We start from the raw sequence: 15,894 nt of genomic DNA on the forward strand, positions 1-15,894 counted from the left end.
TGACAGTTATCGTTAGTATGATGGACTTTTTGGCTTCCAGATGTTCCGTCATAGAGATTTTAGTGACTTTTGGTTCCTTTTAGTGTTCCGTTATAGAGATTTAGAGCGCTTTGTGACCAATAATCACCGAACTGTTTCATTCCAAAGCTATTCTCTTGGTTATTTGGCGGAAGGGCGATGATACTTCCTCCAATAAGAAATCGGAACTTTTATACATAATTTGTATATTATTGAAAGCATTATTTTCCTAAAGGAGAACAAATTCGGCATGAATAATTTCACAATTGTAAAGGGATTATTTCGCACTACTACCCAGTTCTGTAATCTCGTCAAATTACGAGATTACAGAACTGTACGAGCTAACTGGAGAGGAGCTGAAGGAGACCAGGTCGAGATGCACTCTCGTCGACGCTGGGCTGTGGTGACTGGCGAGGTCCCTTCCTCTCTGAAGACAGTCAGCTCGTACAGCTGACTTCCAGTTGTTTTCCTAATGGGCTAAAATAGCAGGAGTTCTGCTCAACTCCCTTCCAGGAGAGACTTAATCTGTACTTGTACTTGGTAGACTCGCGCGACCGGAAACTGACTGGGTCCGGGTAGTGGGGGTCGGTCAGAGAAATGTAATAATAATAGAAGGGCCCTTACGAATAAATAACTGTTGTTAATATTACGCTGTACGTCTCTATAAATACGCTACGTCTCTATAAATAGCCTTTAATTTTACGTTGCAACATTTTTGATATATTTCATGACTTCGTAAGTTTATAATATTTTCAATTACTAATATTTTTAATTAAAAAAATGTAACTTTTATTTTAAGTTGAAAAATTACGATGATTTCATTCAAAACTATGGATTGTTACCACACATACATTATTATTGAATTAATCTGTTGTACATTTAGAATTGGTCTTATTATTTAGTTAATTACGTGGTACGAAAATGGTGAATATTAAATATTAAATAAAAAACTAAACAGTTTGTTTATGTAAAAAGACATATTATTACTAGAGTACGGACCCAAAGCTCATTGTTCAATTGTTGTAAATGGTTTGTAAAAAAAGGTTCGGCAAACCTTTAACTATGCATTTACAACATTTGAACAATTAACGGTACGCTGGTTATCCGGGCTTTAATTATTACTTTTTATATCGCATCCCCCACTTTTCAAATTCTGGTTGCATCTCGGTATCTATCTATCCATGTTGATTAAATAGTATTTTGATTAAAAAAGTGTTACATAAAATAAATATATGCTAAATAATAAAAAGATTTATTGATTTAAACATTTTTAGTACATTTTGAAATTATTTTGTTAATAGGAAGTTTTACAAAAATAGATTACGCGACAAATTTACAAGTTTTATGCATTATAATGCGAAATAAAGTCAATCTCAGTTTTATAAATATCATATAATACTATGTACTTACTAATTTAAAATAAAAATTATACATTCATTGGAGAAATTACAAAAAAAGTAAGCAATTCATTAATATTCTGACTAATTTTTCAAAAAAAGCAACTAAATATTTTTATTTTCATAAATGTAATATTTTTCAAATTAGCTAATATACCACAATTCAGTATGCTTTAATAAAATCAACACTTAAAATACATATGTAATTGGTGGCGAGTACAATTTTAATTCATTTAACTCTTATATTGAATAGTGATATTAAATGTTTTTTGTTAAAAATATTTTATACTATTTTATGCAAATTTCAAACAATGGTGGAGATTTATTATTTTATAGTAAGAAATAAAGGTAAAAAAATCTCAATCTCAAGACTATGCAACGATTCTTCAAATTTTTTGTCGTAAAATTTGTGAAAGAATACAAAATTCAAAATATATTGTTGAATCAGAATAGTAACCTAATGATATCTATGTATGTATATGCATGTTGAATATTTAACTATTATAATGCTTTTACAGTAGTAGTATTAAATTTAATTCAAAACATCCCAAATAATTAGTGGCACATTGTAACTTTCATGTTCATTTCTTCATTTATACATACATACATACTTATAATTATTTGTTGTTTTTTTGTTAGTTTAAAATCTTAAAAAAATTGAATTTCAAAACTTGAAAAAAGTTAGCACTGTCATATATAATATTAAATAATAATCATCATACATGCAAACATACATACACAATAAAAGTGTTTAAATTTGTAACTAGTGCAATGTATAAAACATACTTAATTGTACTGATATGGTTTTACATATAATATACTATAAACAATCTCTTTTGAAATTTTGTTGTAGTTCTCGTGCTATTTCTGTCTAATAATATTTAAAAAAAGTAAAAATTGAAACTATTAAGTATAAACCAAATTCTGCTGTTGTTTTCAAATAAATATAATTAAATTAAAGTAATAGGAAAAATTTTCTTTTGACTTATCCACTAATTTAATACATAAACGTAAAAAAATTTAATGACTTAATTAACGACTAAAGTAACTTAAAATATTAATATAATTTTTAATTTTGGCATGTTCTTTCTTCAATTTGGACAGAATTATTTATAATTTCCTATCTACATAAGTATATTATGGATCAATTAACATCTTAAAAATTCCAGTTCTTACTGTAAAATATATATTTTTTTTGAATAAGGTGCGTTGTGTTTGCTTTGCTATGGAATTTCTCAATTCAATAGATTTAATTACACCCTGGGTACAATAATCTTTCAATGTTCTAAACAGTATTTAGATACATTTTAAAGATTTCTTTTTAATAACACAGCCAATTCACAAATATTTGAATATTAATGTTTTATAATTTTATGAAGAAATTATTTTCAATCCTTGAACAGGCTTACGTTGATAAAAATTTGATACATTTAAAAATATTATCACAAACTAAATACATGTTATATATTGCATACCAATATAATCTGCTATTTTTGACAAAACTTTCCTGAACTTGGAAAAGCAATGTGTGAAAATGCAAGAACTTGCAATAGACTGATTTTTCAATCAAGTGTTTATATAATCTATAGTAAGTGTGTTTAAACGTTTTAATAAAATATAATACAATTAAATTTCATTTTATTTGAGCAAATCATAATTTCACACAACCATATTTCTTACTGATGAAGAAATTTCACTTCTCGCTTAACACATTTTAATAAATAAACGAAAAATTTAACGTAAACGAATTAAAAACAATAAAATCAACAAATGAAAGCGTAAATTGTACATAGGTCAAAATTAAACTTGACGCAATATAAAAAGTTATTTTATAAATATTATATTACTATTTTCTATTCAACCTAGACACAACTATAAATATCACAAACGTATGTCAATTAAAGGAATTTTAAATTATGGTAATAATGAATAATGATAAATATTGAATAATAAATATTTAAAATAATAAAAAATGTGTTATAAATGTATCATTGCTATTTTTGTCTATTAAATATATCAATCTCACTAATTCCTGAAAGATTGGTCTGTTTTTTTAAATAGCCAATAACAAATGTCAATTAAAATTAAATTTACGCCCTCTAATTTTATTGTAAGAATCGTGAATTGGTAAATTTAAAACAAAAATATCATTTTAGTATCAATATTTTTGATTACACATGTCTCCCATCAATACAGTATAATGTATTTTTGAAACCATACATTTTATATACACATTTTTATTTAATTTACAACTGATGTATTTAAGGTCACTTGTTCTGAACAGGAGAGATGAAAGATTAAGATTAAAGTTGTCAGTTTTTAAATTAGCTGAAACTACATATGTAAGAAACAAGCATGATTATTCAAACAATTATAAGATAATAAAAAAAAATACGTAAAATATTGAGATATGTAAAAATGACCCTATATAGCAAATTAAATAAGTAGTTTTTAAATTTGATGCATTACTTAAAATAATACCATTTCAATAGAATAATAAAAATATTAATAATAATCATGGAAGTTTAATGTATGTATGTATCTAAAGTTCCAACATGAGGTATAAATTATGGAAAATACTTATCATACGGCAGAATAAGAAGAATTCCATGGAGTCTTTATATCCTAATTTTAGTCTAGCAAAACATTTATAAACGTACCTAAATATCTACTTCAAGTAAGTTAATAATAAAAAAATACTTCTATAAATGTAATAAATTAAACGAAAATCTATAATATAATATTTATGAAATTTAAAAAAATCTCTAAACTTGTTGTACCTTTATTTAGAAGAGAATCTTTGAACCCGATTTTGAATAATATATTTTGAATACATATGTATATATTGAATAGGAAAATACAGTCTTCTCAGATTTTCAGTACTTTTGCGAGAGTTATTCATTGTGTGAACCCGCTTCCGACAAGTACTTTAAGAGATCTCTTTCATTTTTACCCACCCAGGCAACATTGAGAGCAATAGTTTCCAAAGAACGATTTAGTGCTGGTCCTACGTCAATATCAGCGTAAAATTCAGATACCTGAAAATAAAAAATAATTCATTTTTGAATATAAAAGTGACGGTCATTCTTCATTCGAGCCATATTCCAATGTATAAACACCTCTTTGAAATCATCTGCAGTGGCCATGTGCTCAGCAACAGCTTCAAGTAATTCTGGGGGTGGTGGAGCCGGTCTTGTCCTGAGATGTCTCCACGCCAGGAGCCGTCCAGGTTGTCTTCTAGCTGTTGCTGCTAGTACCGTTTTCACATCAGCTGCTGGCACTAATCGACTGTCTAGGGTTGCTTGAAGATATCTAAATTACAAATTACCATTCAAACATGTTATCTCAAAGTAAAATATATTTATTTATTTATTAACTAAAACTTTTTTTGGACCGCGCTCGTCACACATAAAGATTAAATCCATCTCATTCGTTGTTTTGTGAGAGATTAGACGTCCGCAAATAAAAATACGAGAAATAAAATCAGCTCGGATTGAACCGATTCAGTAAAATATTAATTTAAACCTTCCACGAAAACAAGAAATAAACACGAACTTTCAGAAAAATATAAGTTACACATCTGTTTCTTAGATAAAATAAAGTAAGGCGGACCTTTTTAACAATTCGCTCCATGGGTCAAAAAAATTCCAAGAATTTTACCCAAGGCATACCATTCAAAAAACAAAATACATATACTTACTTCGAAATCATAAAACCTTTTTTTTCAAAGTAGCTTATTGCAGTGATTATTTTATTGGCCACTAAGCTACCCTTAACATAAGAAATAAACGTAGCATTCATAGATCCATAGTATTTCATTTATCATTAAATTCATTATATTTTCTAAATTCGGGGGGCGAGTGCCCCCCCATGCCCCCCCCAAATGACATCCCTGCTGGCTAGCAGAAACCAGTGGGATTGGAACCCGTGACCACTCTTCAAATCATTATATGCTAACCAATAGTCTATTAAATTGAATATGCACCAAACTATACCTATTGAGTAACCAATGATCTGGGGTTGTCGCCATAGCAGCCAATAGGGCTGCACGTTCTTCCGGATCTGCACTTCTTTTATATGCTTTCCAACATTTCATCCACGCGTCTTCAGCACCGTGCCGAACTCCAGCGCTGTATACAGCCTACATCGAACGAATCAAGTTATCATATCATGCTTATAAATTCATAATCAAATTAAAAATAATTTCTAGCCTGTCTTAAATCAGCAGCTATGGTGATGTTATTATCTACCCAATCGTCAAACATTTTTTTTGCTGCTTCAACAGCATCTGGTAGTTCAAACTCTACGGCAGCTTCAACTAACTCCCCTCCGACGGTACTATAAAACAAAATGAAGCTTTTGTTAAATCAACCAACGTGTTTTGTAAAATATTTAATTTAATACTCACCCTTGTTTTCCTTCGAGTGCCATTCTAGCAGCAGGTGCTACAAGCCTAGTAGCGAGATGACGCTTGAGAGGTGCTCCAGCAGCAGCACCTGCCAAAAGTGCAGTCCAACGCTGCAAATGTGCCAAAGCAGCACGCCATGGTGCCCGAGCTGGTTCCGCACTAGGACTTGATCCCAAATACTCACACAAACCCAAAACCATTGAGGCATTCAGCAAACCCGCCCTAGTAAATTTAATGTAAGAAACCGTTATTTTCAATACCTCTAGTGATTGTAATGAAACATACCTATATTTCGATTTTTTCAAACACTTACCGACTGAGTGTAAATGCATCATCCAATAAAGATGCTCTGTCTCCTGGAGATGTCAATCCCCCACTTGATAAAGCTTTTTTCAAAGCAATCCATCCAGTTTCAGGATAATTGGCTCTGTAAAGGCCACGTCCTCCAGCATTCAGCTTTAACCACTGTACGCCAGCCGGCACACGAAATTTCACTATAAACAAATACAAAATAATGTATCTATGTTTGTAAAAGTATACCTACACTTATTATTAAATATATCAACCTTCAGTCATGTTCATCCATATCAAGTGAGTTCCGTTTCCATATGGTGGATTACTTCCAGTCCCGTTCTTGTTCTTTCCACCTTTTTGAAGTTCAGCGGGTCTTTGAGTAGAATTTTGACTGATAGGACTTTGTTTTAAATTCTTTAAATCACTTTTCTTGCTATTCCCTCCATTTTTGATTGACTGAATAGTTGTGCTAATAATTGAATCTTCGCTCGAAGGAGATTCAGTAGTAGCGTTAGCATCTGTCACATTATCGACTGGTCCCAAAATGTAAGTTAGCGGAACATACCATCGATACTTGTATTTTGATTTTTCTTTCTTATGTGTATGTATGTGTTCTTTTGGTGGAGGACTAGGGGTGGTAGTAACCTTTTCATTTTCTGGTTTTTCTGACACTAAAAATTCAAAATAAATAACAAAATATTATAATTTAAAAATCTATAAAACTGGAAAAAAATCACTAACGTACCACTGTTTATATCACCAATAATTCCTCGAAGCTCGGTAGTATTTGAAAACACGTCTGTATCATTCGATTGATCAATCAAGCCTACCAATGATAACTCTAAAGCCAATAGAGATGTCTGTATACTTATATTAGTTTGTGGAAGATCGGCAATCAATAGGAACCTAAAATAAAATAAAATATTAGTAGAAATATAGATCAATACGCTATGTAAGCATTTATAAAAGCACACACCTCTCTTGTTTCACGGTGACAATATCTCCTTCTCTAGACATCGTTAATAATGGATACCCCGCTTGTTCAGTCCAACTTTCCATTACAACCTTTTAATGGCACAAATTCATTAGTAACTTATATGTGATATATGTAATTTGAGAGACACAGATTAATATTAACCTGAAGATCTGCTCTGGCTCTTCGTCCCAGCAATCTCCATAAATCTCTAGGATCAGCAGCAGATCGCGCATGCTGAGATAAAAAATCTCTCAATGCAATTCTAGCTCCACTACCAGCTGCTGCCCAAGCCATTCCAACTAGAGCAGCTCCCTATAATTAAATTATTTTATATTATAAAAATTAAACAATTTAACAACAAAAACTCCCAAGGAATAAGAAAAACCATATACTTTATGATATGACAGATCATCCTGGACAGCTTCGATATCTTCTGGATCTTGAACAATCATTGATACAGGATGTGCTGTTGGAAGCGCATCCAATCTAAAACGATGGCAAAAAATATTATATATTCTTTCTTAAATACGTAAAAGTTACTGCTCAAAAATGTACCTGAGAGCTGGTACAGTATGTTCTAATAAGAGAGCGTCGTCTTCGGACATCGAAGACGATTCTCTAGGTGCGTATTGAAGAAGTGCTACAAGACCTTCAGTAAGCCAACGTGAACCCCACCACTTCGGTGTGACCAAACCTCCAAGCCACTGATGAGCTAACAGTTTTTCAAGGTGTTTTTTATCTGGCAATAAACTTGAACCGATTCCGAGAAGACCCCAACCTTCTGCCGTATCTTCCAAATTGTCCATAATGACCATATCTGAGGTATAATTAATTTAATATTAATCGTAAAAACCTTTAATCACAAACTATTTTTCATGTTAATTCAATAAAATACGCACCCAACTTCGGCAATGGAAAAGTGAAATTTAAGAAATTCTCATAGCGATTTATGATATCAACGGCATTTTCCAAAATCGATCTAGAAATGTTATAATTAATATGACACATATTAATTAATTATAATTAAGACAATCAATTCAAAATAGTAAAGATAAAATAATATTACCTTGCTGAATCAGTGTGTCTTTTATCTGCGTAAACACTAACACTTGTACCTCTCGGTGCTAAAGCAGCCGATCTTGAAAATTCACACACAACCAATCCAACTAAATACGTGCTCATTTCTGGAGACTCTTGAAAATCATCTTGCAACTAAAATATACATCGCATTTTTTAATGCACACATGCAAGCAATTAAATGAAATAAAAATAATTTCAAAATAAAACCTACAAGTCGATGACCCAAGTAAAATCCAGCTTCTTCAGTAGCTGCGATGGGCATATTGGTCAAAGAAACGTGAAACCTTAAATATAAATACATCGATATTACTGATTGATTTCATTCATTCGACATTTTATAACTGAAATTATTCCTACCGATCTCTAACGATAGTTATTTTGAATTTTGCTTTCAACTGCGGCTCATCAAAACAAGGAAACGCTGATCTAGCATGAGTGAGTCCGAAGTTAGTTGCTGCAAGTTGTCTATAAATTTCGATTATTTATATAAATAAATTATTAAAACCAAATTTATATAACTACCAAATTTATAAAATGAACTAACTTTTTCTCTCCATCTGAATTCATATAATCGGCAATGAAAAATCCTTTTGATTTCTTAGCCAGTTTAGTGTTATAGCGCAGACTCAATGTGTAGTTCCCTCTTCTTCTGAACTTATCCTTTAAAAATATTATCAATCAAAAGAAGCTGAATTTATATCAAACATTAATAAGAAACAGTCAATGTTACCTTAATTTCGAAATATATTTGATCGGCTGGTTTGAATTCCAGAAACTTCACTATCTTCATAGCATGTCCTTTCGAACTGGTTACCATTTTATCAGTTATATTTAATTCTCGAGCATTCAAAACAATGAAATTCGTTTCTTTTTCTATGTGAAATTCTATTATAACTTCTCCTAAAATAATTTAAAGAGTCAGGATAAAACCCACACTAAGAATTGGGTAAGTTCTTCAAAAATCAATAAAACCCCTACCTTTCACTTCTTGTGTAGTAAGATTTGGATGCAGCCAAAGAGTGTATCGAATGGGTTCAGCAAATGTCGGCAACCTGGCGCCACCCCATGGATAATGCGTTCCACCTACTGCCAATCTTGGGGTAGGCGCAGGGGTAGTACGACTGACCCCTCTCTTCGTTCCTACTGGTGGCTCTCCAGCACACCCACACTCTGAAAATGGTAATGATACATTACACTAAAAAAACTCATGCGTTAATATTTATAATTAATCTTTATGTTTGGTACCTGCTTGAGGACCCGCATATGCTAATACTAAAGCAGCAGTCAGAAGCACCACAAGCACAGAACACGCTAGTAATAGAGCTCTCCTTTGAGAGCAGACAGCAACAGCTCTTCCGGTTCCTCCTCCAGTAGATCCACCGTAAGTGACTCGTTCACGTGCTAATCTAGAAGACTGTGAGTCTGGCCCTAAAATAGAAACGATTTTTAAGTATAATATTATGCATTACTTTTTATTTGAAACGGACCAACCCCTCTGTTTTCACTCTCGGATTAACGAAAATATGGGGGAGTGTTGATTTTTATCTTTAAATTTATGTTTGGAATTTGTTTTTAAAAGATTTTACAGAATCTGAAAGAAGATAATAAAAACCTGTCAGGAAGGCCACATCGTCAACATCTTGCTCGGACATGTTTCCAGTGTGCGACCTCCTCCAAGAGTTACCGTCCTTTACTCCACCACCTAATCATTAAAATAGGTATATTCATTTTTAAACATCACTTTTGTAATTAAAATATAAAATGTAACAAATCATTTCCGGTCAGCAGAAGATTATACTAAATAAAAAAAACATTAAAGCAGCTTGTATTAAATTAATAATTATAAAAAAAAATATTGACTTAATAAATTAAAATTAAAATCACATTCAATATGATTCGCTTCATGTATGAGCTTTCTATAACATGTATGTACATAATCATTTTAGGAAGTACGAGAATGTAGCTGGTGTAATTGTATAAAATTATATACAAATTTCAGAATTGACCAAATAGAGAAAATAAAATACTTCTCATTTTTTTTTTAAAACATTACATATTTCCTGTCAATTTTTTACCGGTATTAAAAACCCTCGTTTAAATCGTATTGGTAATATTACTAATTGATTCTGCAGCAGCCGGAAAAGCTTCACCATCTACATATGTATGTATGTATGTATGTATATTTTCCTAAATTGAACATTTTTTTGAATATAATACGTAACGATTCAAGCAACCACATACAACCCAACATAGAAAATCCTACTCACCCATTGGTTCTGGTTCTCTGAATATTTTATAATTCTTTTCATAATAATCCAGGATTGCTTATTTGCTTACAACGCCTAATTACAACACTAAGTTAATGAAAAACCTTATCGTACCGGCACACACGATCAATAATACGACCGGCCGATGATAAATTCAACACGGAACAGGGAAAACAGTACGAGTTTCATTCAAGATATCACAGAAAACGCTATCCGGACGAGCGGGGGTGGGGAGGGGAGCACTACTGCATCAAAACCCCTTTCAGCTGCGTCCGGCAGTTCCGACTTGCCAAACTTGGCATGGATCCTAGTATTGAGCAGTGATCCAAATATTGTCGGTGAACGTTTCGAGGAGGACGGACACGACTATTGTTGTTGTTGTCGGCGACTAGGAAGTGGGACACGCGAATGCCGCTCAGCCATGTTGGAGGGTGCGCGCGCATCCCATTTCCGGTTTCTCTACCCCCTCGATTCAGTGGGTGGGGGGAGGTAGGAGGATGGTGGAATCCTACCCTACGTGGGGTGCCGTAATACGATCTCGACGAGATGAATGCCGGACAACAACTCCGATATTACTGCTAATGTATAGCAAACACTCGAACGCGACATCCTTTTACCTCGAAAGAGTAGGGGCGGCAATATGAAATACCCATCTTCTTTCATAGGTATATGAATTTTCATATTTTTCTATCGCTTCTTTTATGTAGATTTATTCGCCATATTTTTGTGTAAGAATATAAAGCTGGACTTTATTCTTTAGATACATTTTTATAATAAAATAAAAATTAACCTGACACTTACTACTCCTCAAGAATAAGTCCAGAATTTGATTAGATTAGGTTAGGTTATACTGTACTAAATATTTCATTAAAAATTTTTTTGTAAAGGAATTGTGATATATGTATATATTACAGTCTAAGTGTTCACCCCGGTTCGTTCATGAACATACTAATTACTCTATCTACATATGTACGTAATAACAAAAGTTTTGTAATCATGCGAAAATTCGAACTTGAGATGTTGACTGATTCGAACTCTGAATCGATCACTGATCATTTTTTTAACACATGAACCATAGGTTTTAGTTTAAAAGTCAAAAGCTATCTTCAAATAGATTCCCACCAGGTGTCGCATTAAAATTTTAATGTCAAAAGTTTTGAGCTGACAGAACATCCAAGCATTTATATTAAAAATCCTTCGGATTTTGCATTACAACATTGGTGTAATTCCCATTTCCGCTAATTTTGAAAACATTTCAACCCAGGGTACGCATACACCGAAAGCAGAATGGAAGATGGAGCAAATCTTTGAGAATACTTATGAACTTATGCATATTAGTTTGTGCAAGGAAAAACTAGTTCATTTGTCAATTCGTTCTTTTGTGTACAGTATAATTAGCCAGATTGGTTATAAAATAGTATGTTCACGAACGAACTACATATATGTAAGTACACTTGGACTTAAACAGGTACATTTTTATAGCCAAAAAAAAATATTTAACCTGTCACTTCTCCCTCTCTCCAGATTAAATCCTAGGCTAGATTAGAGGTTACGTTAAGTTGTACTTTACCATACATTTCAATGGATGATTTTTTTGTAAAGGAGTTGCGAAATATACAACAAATTCTGAACCTAATGTGCCCACTAGAGAATGCAGAAAATGGTCAAGGGGGGCATTCAAATTAAAAAAAAATCAATACATAAAAAAATCTTCTTGAAACATCTTGATACATTGTAAGGATTTATAATATAAATAATCGTTCAATTATGTAAAATTAAAATAGAATGAACTAAAATATATTTATACAAATCAAAATCTGTTGTGAATAATGTATTTAAATGTGAAAAATCAAAGAAAAAGTGTGTGTGTATGAAATTAAATTCGTCCAAGGAGGAGGGGGGGCACAGCACCCATGGAATTATGAATGTGCCAAATAAAAAGAAAAATTAAAAAAGGGGATACCTTTAAAATGAAGTATCACTTCCCGTCGAAAAACTTTAATGATGTCAGTGCAAATATTTATTGAATCTTTTTTAGTTCAATATTATCCGAATTACAAACCAAAAACTTTTTTGAAAGAAATTGTTATCCATTCAATAATGAATGGATAACAAATTCATGACCAAACGATATACCAGGCATGGTATGCAATTTGTTCAAAAATTTTAACGAAAATAATACGTCATTTATCAGAAATCCATTCCTAAATCCAACGCCAACCAACAAAAAAAATGTCATTTCCGGCTGTCGGAAACTAAATAGAAAACCAACATCAATGATAGAAAGCTTTTATCAAAATTGTGCGTAAATACTGAATTTCTATGCAAACAAAAAATAATATAATAATACGTAATGCGTAATACCAATGGTAATGAAAAGTAAATTCAATGCTTAGAAAATAAATAAAGATAAAAATGTAGAATTTACTTTTACGAACAATAACCGATATAAACGTACGTTTCAATGATTGAATGGATATACCTAATCGATTCCATTTAATGTATTAAACTTGTGTACAGTAATCGATTTTTTTACTGTGGAGAGCACGCAAGCAAAACTATTACAATTCTACATACATATGTAAATAGTATTTGTTATGGGTATATGTATATATATCTGACCTTTTGCATTTCCATTATGATTGTTTTTAAACTTCCCCAGTGGCTCCATTTGGATGATTTCCAATAACTCCACACCAGGCGAACCTTTTGCTGCTATCTGTGGCATCTTCACCACTAGTCTACACACTTATATACAAATCACTGTTTTGGTTTGTGAAAGTGTTTGTGTGACATTCTGAAAAATCCTGCACTTTTCACTCATTCACAACTGACAACATTGTAAAAGTAACATATTATGCACAGATATATTTTATATTTTTTATTGAAAATCGAAAAATTCTACATACGTATGACTAAATTACATATACGTAGCATGTAGTATGTGGGTGTTTCAATGCTATTCATTAAATATCTGATAATATATGATGCCGAAAAAAATCTAAATCCGATGTAATAAGCAATAAATCTTCCTATCTCATACGTGTTTTCTCGACTCTCTAAATTTCGAAATTTCTCGTCTGCTTGAACAGGAGTTTATGCATTTATATTCAAAAATGTTTTATTTTGTACAGGTACGTAATATACAGGTACATAATATACAACTACGTAATATCCAGGGCTGTGGAGTCGAGTCGAACTAGTGGAGTCGGACATTTCAAGCGGAATCGGAGTCGTAAAAAAATCATCCGACTCCGTCTCCTTTTATCTTCAATTAATAGTATTACGTGTCAACTAGATTCTAGACTTCAATTTTAATTAAGTAAATCCACTAAAAATTTTAAATTTTATAGTTGCTTTATAAAAATCATGATGTAAATAAAATCGTTGAAGTGCATGTATTTTGATGTTTTGTGACCAAAACCGATTGTTTCCTCCGTCTCATACTATTTTTTTATTCTCATTTTTCCCATTGATTTATCTGTATATAAAATTCATACACATACACTGTGAATGTACTTACTATTTATTTATACCAATTTTATTACCAATAATTCAATAAATTGGGTTACGTGTCGATTTTTAGTGATTTTTTTAATTGCTTTAATTTTTTTTATATTTTGAAAATCTATTTTTTGTATAAACAATTTTATACGTTGGCAAGAAAAGTCGATCTTACTAAAATCGTTAAAGTTGGAGTCGGAGTTTGGAGTCGCAGTCGAATCATAAAATAAAGTCGAAGTCGGAGTCGGTAACTTTTGATTCGACTCCACAACCCTGGTAATATCTTTAATATACGAAAAATATTGTGATCATTTACAAATTTTTAAGCTTTAAAATATTAAACAAAACGTTTAAATGCCCATTCTTACTACATTTTTTAAAATAATTAATGCTTATCTCGTAAAATAATTAATCCTAATACCAATTTAGAAATTCTGAGAATCGTGAAAATGCAAACCGGTCGCACCGAAATAATCTCATATTTTTCTCGAAAAACTTTAAACTATTACAATTTTACAATTTTTGGTTGCAGTATTCATAAGTCGTAAATAACATTTAAGAAACTTTATAAAAATGCAATCTCTTATTCGAAAATTAGATGAAAAAAATCGTAATTAATTGAAAGAAGAATTGAAATTTATTTGAAATCAAATTTGGAAAACTTAAGCGAAAACTATTCATCAAACACCGAAAGTCCCCTTCAATAATTTCAAATACGACGTGTTATTCACAATTTTTGCCAAAATTAATTGAGCTTATTAAATCAAAATAACGTTTTTTTCGGTGTACATGCAATATATGTATGTATGTAAATACCCAAAACAATACTAAAACTAATTAAACATAAATAAGATGTTATTATTGACTGTCAATTACACATCCAAACACAGATCGATTGAATTCGTCACTCTCAGTGACTTATATGTATGTAGGTATATATCCAAATATATGTATATATCACTAGTTATTCCACACAATTATAAAAATATTATCACAATTTTAATTATGTTATGCATATAGATTTATCTACAGGTGTCTGCGTGAGCGAAACCACCTGCTACTATTTCATGCACGTGTCGTCGTGACTTGGCGAATATTACACGGAAATCCTCGTTCAATCCGATAAAAGTCAGACATGGAATAAATTGCGTTAGATTCGCGTGCAGAATATGTATAAACAATGTGTTGTATTATTAACGAGCGAGACGTACGAAACGAGACGCGGCAATGTTTTGGGTGCCGGCGTGAAGACTGTTGCTCCTGGATGCTCCTGCTCTCGGGGAGGGGTATAACACCCTAAAGCCGGGGGAGGGACGACGTGGCAAGGGTGACTAACGCATCGTCCAAATACAATTCAACTTTTATCGTTGCAAGAAAAAAACTAATTGAATTAGATACATGTAGTACAAATTCGATTGTTTGATTTTACTGTTTCCTAATGAATCGTCGTTTTTTTCCCGACAGATTGTATTTGTTCGTTTCAATTTGCAAACTGAGATTTATTCTTTTTATACGATTCTCGAAAAAATTTGGTATAGTTTCGGCATCGTAAATGCCATATATTTATATGAAATTAGATGTCATCGTGAAATTTTGAGAAACATTGTTCAGTGAAAGCGATCGATCGCGACTACTGTAGGGTGGAAACGGTGTGAGAATATGTGACAGTTGTTTGTAAGCCAAGGGTCGCTGTCTTTAATTGAGTAAAATACGCTTATAATTTTTTTAAGAATATAATTTATTCAAGATTTTATAATTGATTTTTACGCAGTAGATTCATACACAGTATATTTTAGCGTTGAAATACATAAGTTTACATATATGCAGGGCTTTTTTCCCATGTTACGCGGTGGAACGGCGTTCCGGCACCTTTTTTGGGCATTTTTTTTATGTTTCAAACGAATATTTTAAATAAGATATAGAATATTCAAGATATAAAATTATATATAA

The 15,894-nt window shown here is 31.8% G+C and overlaps 1 protein-coding gene across 1 annotated transcript; it reads right to left on the reverse strand.

Annotated features, from left to right (window-relative positions):
* Positions 1-4,309: 4,309 nt before the first annotated feature.
* On the reverse strand, positions 4,310-14,841 carry LOC143909125 (leucyl-cystinyl aminopeptidase). The gene is made up of 22 exons (XM_077427025.1): positions 13,063-14,841; positions 9,786-9,875; positions 9,419-9,601; positions 9,152-9,343; positions 8,904-9,073; positions 8,718-8,833; positions 8,531-8,638; positions 8,385-8,457; positions 8,160-8,305; positions 7,993-8,072; positions 7,649-7,910; positions 7,486-7,579; positions 7,256-7,405; positions 7,094-7,182; positions 6,863-7,023; positions 6,390-6,788; positions 6,137-6,317; positions 5,824-6,045; positions 5,627-5,753; positions 5,411-5,556; positions 4,535-4,727; positions 4,310-4,453 (listed from the first exon to the last, which is right to left on the reverse strand). The coding sequence occupies exons 1-22, from the start codon at positions 13,166-13,168 to the stop codon at positions 4,310-4,312; spliced, it is 3,432 nt and encodes a 1,143-aa protein (XP_077283151.1). The 5' UTR covers positions 13,169-14,841.
* Positions 14,842-15,894: the final 1,053 nt, after the last annotated feature.

Source organism: Arctopsyche grandis, chromosome 3 (assembly GCF_051622035.1).
Source record: "Arctopsyche grandis isolate Sample6627 chromosome 3, ASM5162203v2, whole genome shotgun sequence".
NCBI classification, from domain to species: Eukaryota; Metazoa; Arthropoda; class Insecta; order Trichoptera; family Hydropsychidae; genus Arctopsyche; species Arctopsyche grandis.

Excerpts from the sequence above, each read along its gene's own strand:
- LOC143909125 (XM_077427025.1), bottom strand. The coding sequence starts at position 13,168 with ATGCCACAGATAGCAGCAAAAGGTTCGCCTGGTGTGGAGTTATTGGAA. Across the intron at positions 9,074-9,151 it reads TACTACACAAGAAGTGAAAG|GAGAAGTTATAATAGAATTT; the intron begins GTAGGGGTTTTA and ends AAATTATTTTAG. Across the intron at positions 7,406-7,485 it reads ATGATCTGTCATATCATAAA|GGAGCTGCTCTAGTTGGAAT; the intron begins GTATATGGTTTT and ends ATTTAATTATAG.